The sequence below is a fragment of the Enhydra lutris genome, unplaced genomic scaffold, assembly GCF_002288905.1.
Source record: "Enhydra lutris kenyoni isolate GAN:26980312 unplaced genomic scaffold, ASM228890v2 scaffoldscaffold59, whole genome shotgun sequence".
Lineage (NCBI taxonomy): Eukaryota > Metazoa > Chordata > Mammalia > Carnivora > Mustelidae > Enhydra > Enhydra lutris.
In genome coordinates, this window is record NW_019154143.1 from 10,395,428 (window position 1) to 10,403,932 (window position 8,505).

Sequence of the window (8,505 nt, forward strand, 5' to 3'; positions counted from 1 at the left end):
CAGGTTATATAGGGGGGTCCCTAAGTCAGATAAATATGGGAAGTAAAGGCCAGACAGTAAGTTATTTAAATTTAATATTGGAGGTGAGCAGTGGTAGATGGCGACACTTAGGTGACAGAGAGGTTAGTTGTCAGAGAAGGTCAAACAAATGAGAAAGGCAGCTGGATGGCTGTTCAAAGCCAATACCAGTTCCCACACGACCCACGAGTATTATTATTACCTGATTCTTAGATATGCAGGCTGAGTTATTTCCTGGATTTGATTTTGAAGTCATCATTTGGTTTAAAATCTGAGCATTGTGGAGAGGTTCTGAGGTTCTAGCTATGGGAGGAACAGAAGATGAAATAAAGAGAAAAAAGGGTAAAACCATATTAAGTAAAATTATTACAAATACATTCCCCTGGTCTTTCAATAAGTTGTGTAAGAAATAAATCAACTCATTGACCACTGTCTCAGAAAATGTAACTAAAACTCTTTTTAGATAAGAGGAATATTATAGAGATAATTTAAATAAAAGGATGGGATAGTTGATGCTTATTGCTGAACTGTAATTTTTATCTCCAAAGAATGATGACAACATTTCTTTAAAAGTTGCATTAAACACACTTGACTCAATTCAGAATAGATGGACTCTAGAATAAGTCTTATCCTCTATTTTGGACAATTTTAATTTTTTTAAGTCCTAAAAATATAATGAAATCAAGTTTTCTTGGGGGTTTGCTCTTTTAATTTGCTTAAACATAGCTCTGTTCTCCAGGGATTGTTTCTAGGCATTATTACCAGGCTGCCTTCCCCATTACCTAAGACAATACAATTAATAAATACTGGATGAATTTTTTTTTTTTTTTTTTGGTGGGGAAAAAAGGCAGTGCAAATCAGAGACTACATTATTAATAACTCAGACATTTTAGAAAGCATTATTTTACCTTGAGTTGGCAAATGCGTTTCAGTGAGGCGTGCCTGGAATAACCTGAATGACAGGAGTGAAAACATCAATATAGATTATAAACTTAGTTAAATACATATTTGTATTAAAGCAAAAACTAAATCTAGCTATCTGGATTGATCTCAGCCTATCAAGACAGCTTATCACAAGCTAGTGAAAACTGAGATCAAGAGAGAATGTCAAACTGAGTTTTAGAATTGCTTCAAAATTAAAAAAAAAAAAAAAATTCTGGGATTTTCTTCATATCCAATATACTACATTAGAAAAACCTCCCCCGTCTGCCTGGTTTATGTCAGTATTTCTCAAACTCACATAACAGATGTACCCTCTTCCTCTGTATATCAAGTCTGCAAATGTTACACCATGGGGAGCTTAAGCTCCCTATCTTAGGCATTCTACACACTTGGAACATAATGAACATAATATTTAGGAGAAAGAAGTCCAAAACTTAGACTACCACTCCAAAATGCAGATATATTACTGTTCATGCTGTGAGAATTTTTAAAAATGTCATTTCATGACACCTTTGCACACCATCTCACTTGTCAAGTAATATGCAACTTCCAAACCTGACATTTTTGGGTGATGTGAGCAAGAGTGTATAGTATAAAGAGACTAAAAGATGTATAACCAAATGCCAAATCTTGTGACTCTTAATTCAAACAAACCAACAATTAAAAAAAAAAAACAAAAAAACCCACAATGTTTTACATGATGAGGAAGGACTGAAAATTAGAGGATATTAACGAATTATAATTAAAATTTGTTAGGTATGAAAATGGCATAAGGTTCTGTTAAAAAAAATCACTTTTTAGAGATGTTTATGTGTTTGGGGTAAAATATTTGCTGTCTTGGATTTGCCTTAAATTCTTCAGCATAACAAAAACATGATCAAATGTTAATAATTATTTAAAAGTAGGTGATAGGTAAATGAGAGGTTCATTATACTAATTTTTCTTTCTTCCTTTTTTTTTTTTTTTTTAAAGGTTTCATCCATTTATTTGACAGAGATCACAAGTAGGCAGAGAGACAGGCAGAGAGAGAGGGGGAAGCAGGCTCCCCGCCAAGCAGAGAGCCCGATGTGGGGCTCAATCCCAGGACCCTGGGATCATGACCTGAGCTGAAAGCAGAGGCCCAACCCACTGAGCCACTCAGGCGCCCCTAATTTTTCTTTCTTTAATATATGCTTGAAAATTCTCATAAAAAAGTTTAAAAAAAACATGAGCGCTATAGCTAAGTTGAAAACAATGAGTATATTAAATGCTAGCAAGGGGTACAATGAGATAAGTTACTTCATAGTCTGCTAAAGAGCGGGCCACCAAAAAACTTGTATTACCTTTTGAGCAGGTAATGTGATTCTATGTACCACGAAACTTAAAAACCCTTCATATACCCTTTGACTAGAGAGTTTCAATTCTGAGAATCTATCTGAAGGAATGAGATAAAAATCGGAAATATATTGGGAGATAACTCTATGATAAAAGAAAAAGACTGTAACACAAAGCTTCAGGCGTGTTAAAGCATGACTCTAAATCCTATAACAAGCAGAGAAAAATGTGCCAAATTAAAATGCCGGGTTTCGGGGCGCCTAGGTGGCTCAGTGGGTTAAAGCCTCTGCCTTCAGCTCGGGTCATGATCCCAGGGTCCTGGGATCGGGCCCCACATCGGGCTCTCTGCTTGTCGGGGAGCCTGCTTCCCCTCCTCTCTCTCTGCCTGCCTCTCTGCCTACTTGTGATCTCTGTCAAATAAATAAAAATAAATTTAAAAAAATATTTAAAATGCCGGGTTTCTTCTGTTTCTCTATTTTTCCATATTTTCAAAATGTCCTAAATGAGGTCTATTTAATGACAGAAAAAAATAAAAACTGTGAAAAATAGAGTTATTCATGAAGATATTCACTATGTTGTTCTTCATAAAAATCAAAATGTTGAAAACATCTTAAATGTTGATTTAGAGAACACTTCAATTATGACCTAACTCTGGGACAGATTTTACACCTACTTTATAGGTAGTATAAAAGTTTCTAGGACAGAATAAAGCTCAACAGACATAACATACAGTATGATTTACTCTTAAATACACAAATACAAGGACATACACACAGGTGTAGGAAAGGACACTGGAAGGCAATGTACCACAATGTTGATAGTAATATTTCTGGGCAATTTCCTTTTCTTTATACTATTCTGTATTATCCACATTTTCACAATGAGAATTTTCCATACAGATTAATAAGATTATTTTTAAATTTTTTTTTAAAGATTTTATTTATTTATTTGACAGAGAGACAGCAAGAGAGGGAACACAAACAGGGGCAGTGGGAGAGGGAGAAGCAGGCTTCCCACTGAGCAGAGAGCCCAATGCAGGGCTCGATCCCAGAACTCTGGGATCATGACCTAAGCCAAAGGCAGACACTTAACCAACTGAGCCACCCAGGTGCCCCATAAGAAAAGATTTTTAAGAGCAAACATGACATTTCCAAGTAGGGAATACCATGTAGAGTTGTTTTTTTTTAAGATTTTATTTATTTATCTGAGAGAGAGGGTGAGCATGACCAATGGGAGGCACAGAGGGAGAAGCAGACTCCTTCCTGAGCAGGGCTTGATCCCAGAATCCCGAGATCATGACCTGAGCCGAAGGTGGCACCCCGAGTTTTATTTTCCAACTACCTGTAGTGTTGTTGCAGCAGCTCTCTTGGTTCGGCCTGGTTTTGAAGTCCTCTCCGAAGAACAGCGCTGGCATGCTGCAGCTCTCCCTGGCCTTCCAGATGCCCTGCCCAGGCTACGTAGAGAGGAGATGACAAGGTTCCAATCCCATGGTTGTACAGAAACTCAAAGAACTGATGAAGATCACTGTTGTACTGAGCCTACAGAAGCCCAAAGCAAACAGATATAAGAACAAAGGAACTGGTGGTCTAGGTATGGCCCAGAGCCCAGCCATCTTCTGTGTTCAGTCTTCATGGAGTCCTCAGGCTATATGGCTCTCTGACAGCAAACCTAAAAATTAAGCTTATTCCTTTCCTTTGACATTCAATGTTCCCAAAATTACCCACACTAATTCCCAGGATAGTGATTTCCATAACGACTCATGAAGTAAGTACTACAGTTGTCGTAATCGGGGCCTGCTCAAGTACCATAGCGTGCCTCAAATCCTACTATCCTATAATTCAGTGAACAAATCCATCTTAACTCTACCCATTCATGATTACTAGAACTCCTGCCCCCAAAGCCTTCATTTCAAAACTGAAGAGGTCCGGCCTTTTAATGCTTAACCTGAGGCAGCCTTTTCCTTTTAGTATTAAATTTAGTTCCAGAGAGTTAATATTTTCTTAATTATTCACAATGAATTTACTTTACTCCCAGGAACCCTCTGAGTACCTGGCAGTGTCTGCTTATCCTTCTATCCCCACCCCCCTCCCATTCAACAAACCTTTTAATTTAACAGTTTCTATCTCACATCATAACACTTATAGTGGTTGATAGAGGAGAAGGGTTTTTGTTTTTTTTTTTTTTAAAGATTTTATTTATTTATTTGACAGAGAGAGATCACAAGTAGACAGAGAGGGGGGGAGAGAGAGAGAGAGAGAGAGAGGGAAGCAGGCTCCCTGCCGAGCAGAGAGCCCGACGCGGGACTCGATCACAGGACCCTGAGATCATGACCTGAGCCGAAGGCAGCAGCTTAACCCACTGAGCCACCCAGGTGCCCCGAGGAGAAGGGTTTTAAAATTAAATTACTGACTCTGCAATACAGAAGCCAAAAGTTTCCAAAATACACATTTCTGGCCATACAACTTTGGAAACAGAGTAGTTAAAGTAAGACAGTCTAAAATGATCTTAAAATCTGGGGAAACAAGCAAAAGTACAGTAGGATTACGGACTAGATTATACACCTGAAAGCATACTTACAAATTTTAAACAATAATTTATGAATCTTGGGTCATTGTGGTATTTCTTCTTATCCAAAAATTCCTTCATTAAATGTTCTAATAAAGTTGTCAAGTATTCCTTATTCTCAGGAAAGTTCTCTTCTACCCACTGCATGTAACTAGAAAAATATGGATAATATTAATTTTCAAGGCAGCATATAGTTTATTTATTTATTTTTTTCATGTAGTTTATTTAAAGGAAAAAAACTAAATGCTAACCTTTCCCATTCACCAAGTGGGTCATCGCCCTTGTAGCTCTGCATATGGGCTTCAAACATTCTAGAACAGAGAAAAATATGCACATGACTTATTAGGGATGATTCCTAAAAGCAAAAGATATATTTTATGTTCCTCATTTATACAGCTTAAATGGAATCTTAAATACCAGTTCAAATGCTACATTAAAAATTAAAAGATTATTCACTTAAAAGTGGTCAGAAAATTTAAGCACAGTTATCTTTCCAGAAGATAGCAAGATCCAAGGCCCCTGAATTTAGCCCTTATAAAAAGGCAGCTGGAAGAGGGTCCCAGACTCTATCCCAAAGGATCTTTTTCTCCTGTCACTGATGCCCAATATCACTGCCATCCTGAGGATAATGTCCGCAAGTTGCTATTCCTCAAATGGTGGGACCCCCTCACCCTGCTGCACAGAAGCTTGGCTAAGACTTGGCTAAGAGACATGAAGGGGGTTTGTGAGTGGGCATGGGAGTGTAGGATACTACCAGGTTTCCAGACACTTCGCTTTCTGGGCCCCAGTGCAACACTGAGTCCCTGACAAAGAACATATAATGGCAATATTCATAAATCAGCCACTATGGCTTCCTCTGCTTACTGCTACTTTCACATACCTATCCACAGCTTAAAAAAAATCAGCCAAGTGAAGAAAAGTTCTCTAAGGGCACTTGGGTACTACAGGGGCAAATGAACAAACAAACAGAACATGTGAAATAAAGTCAGGTGATATTAAGAACTTAGGGGAAAAAAGAACAAAAACAAAACAAAACGGAAGATGAGGTAAGAGTATGACAAGAGTTACAATTTGTAGATAGAATGGTCAGGGAAGGCCATTCTCTCCGAGGGGGTAGCACTTTGATCAAAGTCAAAGAGCCATGCAGTTATTTAAGTGTGCTGAGCTAGAAGGGTGGGGTGACAGTATGTAATGTGCATTTAAAACATCCATTCTGCTCCTTCAAGCAAAGGGAATGGGGAATGAGAACAGAAGTGGGAAACCAGTCAGGGAGCTACTAGAGTCCTAGGGGGTGGTGAGCTGGACCAGGGTGGGAACAACGCAAGTATGTATGGAATTTGGGGTGTTTTGAAGAAATAATGGGACTTGCCTATAGGATTGCTTCCTGGATATGAGAGAGTCAAGCTAAGAAAGACTTCAGGTTTTCTATCGGATAAATAACATGATTTTTTGAAAAAAGGATTTGAAAGCAATACTTTCTCCTGGCTAGCATATATATACCAATGCAATCAATTTTTCTTAGGACTCAAAATCTAGAAGACACAAAAGAAAAGGTCAATAAAGTAAACTATATATAAATAAAAAGCTTCCACATGTCAAATAAACACAACATCAAGCAGAGTCAAAAGAGAAATGATCAACTGGTATAAAAAAAACAGCTTTTAGAAATTGGGGGGTAAAACAATTAAAAAAAAAAAAAGGCGTTCAAAGGAAAATACTCAACCTCTCTAACAAGAGAAATTTACCTCACTCAGATAGAATTTCTCACCTACCAGATTGGCAAAACTAAAACAATGTGGCAACAGTGTATAGATGAAGCAATGGGAAACAGGCACTCTCACATCTTGCTTGAAGGTAAGAGTGCTCATGATCCCTGCGGAGGGAACTGGTAATATCTGCCAAAATTACAGACGGATCTATTTTTGATCTAGCAAATCCACTTCTGGGAATCTAAAAACCAGATATATTTGTGTATGTGCAAAATGCCACACGTACAAGATTTTTCACTGCAGCTCTATTTAGAAAAAGACTGTTAATAACCCAAAGATCCATAAATAGGGTACTTTTTAGATCAATTATGGTACATGAAATATGCAGCTGTAAAATAGATTGAGAAAGAGCTCTATAGACTGATAGAGATCTCCAAGGATACTGTTAAGCAAAAAAAGCTACACTTAAATGAAATAAAGGCAGCAATTGTACAGACATATACATATACACCCCTCCATATACACACATATATGCATGCATATATAGATATACTAATGTAATATTATAATATAAATATATCTGCAAAAAGAAACATTTGAAAATTAAACTAGAAAAATGATTCCATATGAGGGGTTGGGAGAGTAGGCAGGCATAATTAATCTCAGTGAATACTTTCTAAAATCTTTTTAAAAAGCCAAATAAATGTATTACTTATTTTTAAAAATGAAAAAGTAATCACTTCTAAATTTTAATCTCCTTCGGATGCTTCATAGGTGTGCTCCCCCAAATTAAGTTAATAACAGACCGCTGCAAATAAACATTTCATATTCCAATACCAACCACATTTCCCTAAAGGACCTGAATACACTGTAAATGAATACCCAAAACATCCAGTTCACTGGAGCAAATTAGTCTTTACAAAGTCAAATGAGGTGAGAAAAACCCGATTTCCCTTTTAAATGGGGAAAACAAGTTTCTAGAAGTGAAATAGTTTGCTGTCTTCAAGGCAACAGGTTTTTGCTTTGGCTGTACTTAACGATCTCGGTCTTCTGATCCCTCAAGAGAGTAAATTACCCTGGTGCTGATAAAACCAGTTTTACTTCCTGTCACATATGACTGAACTGTTTTAAATGCTTTTGAAACACTCTAGATAAAGCACCTAAAGTCATAAAGCTAAGGTGTGAGAATGTAAGAAACTGTTAGCAGGTTAACCTAAATGACAATAAGCATAGCTTTTTTGTAAAGTTCACGTTATTCAAAGACTCTTTTCAAACTGACTGTGGGATTATGGGTAAGAGCTATTTTAAGTTCTCTCCCTACTGTACTACAATTTTTTTTATTTTATTATATTATTATTATTATTGGTAAATTAAGTGGCTTTGAAAGTTTCTCATGAAACCTATACGCAAGGCTTAGGGGTTTTGCTGGGGTAGACTTTTCTCCCGCGGCGACAATCTGCCCAGAGCGGATTCCTTACAGAGGTGAACCGAGAGCTCCGAGGGCCTCGAATTGGTCAAATCCCCCTAAACTGCCCCCGTGGTCGCAGCTCGGAGGACGAGAGTTGGGGTCTCAGCGGACAGCGCCAACTACACGGTCGGGGGTCCTTTCCACGACCCACAAGTGGCTCACAGCCTAGCTGGGTGGGAATGAAGACGGGGAAGAAACACACCAAAGCCACGGAAAGGGGCGGGAGGGGCAAAGGGAGGCAGGACCGCGGCCGCCCCGGGCGGGGACCTGCAGACCCCGAATTCTGGGTACTCCAGCCCCCTCCTCGGTCCGCAGCCGGGGGATGCGCCCCCGCCTCGCCCCCATCGCACCCGACCGACACTTACTGAAAGACATTTTCCGGGTTATCCATGGCGAGAGGCCGCAGGCCAGGATCCGCCCTCCCGCGTCGCCGGCGAGGAGCTGCCACCGATTTGAATCTCCCGCGCAGCCGCACTCGGGGCAACGGGC

General features: G+C 38.9%; 1 protein-coding gene across 4 annotated transcripts in view; it reads right to left on the reverse strand.

Moving 5' to 3' along the window:
• Positions 1-8,459, reverse strand: part of LOC111158495 (BUB1 mitotic checkpoint serine/threonine kinase) — a 44,024-nt gene extending 35,565 nt beyond the window's left edge. For 3 of the 4 annotated variants that reach the window (XM_022520552.1, XM_022520555.1, XM_022520553.1), the window contains exons 1-6: positions 8,382-8,459; positions 5,091-5,150; positions 4,852-4,990; positions 3,616-3,812; positions 927-970; positions 221-321 (exon numbers count right to left, since the gene is read on the reverse strand). In XM_022520552.1, coding sequence (XP_022376260.1) covers positions 221-321; positions 927-970; positions 3,616-3,812; positions 4,852-4,990; positions 5,091-5,150; positions 8,382-8,407 — 567 coding nt within the window. In that variant the 5' untranslated portion in view covers positions 8,408-8,459. The remainder of the gene's footprint in view (positions 1-220; positions 322-926; positions 971-3,615; positions 3,813-4,851; positions 4,991-5,090; positions 5,151-8,381) is intronic. The other variant, XM_022520554.1, reaches the window with a different exon arrangement.
• Positions 8,460-8,505: the final 46 nt, after the last annotated feature.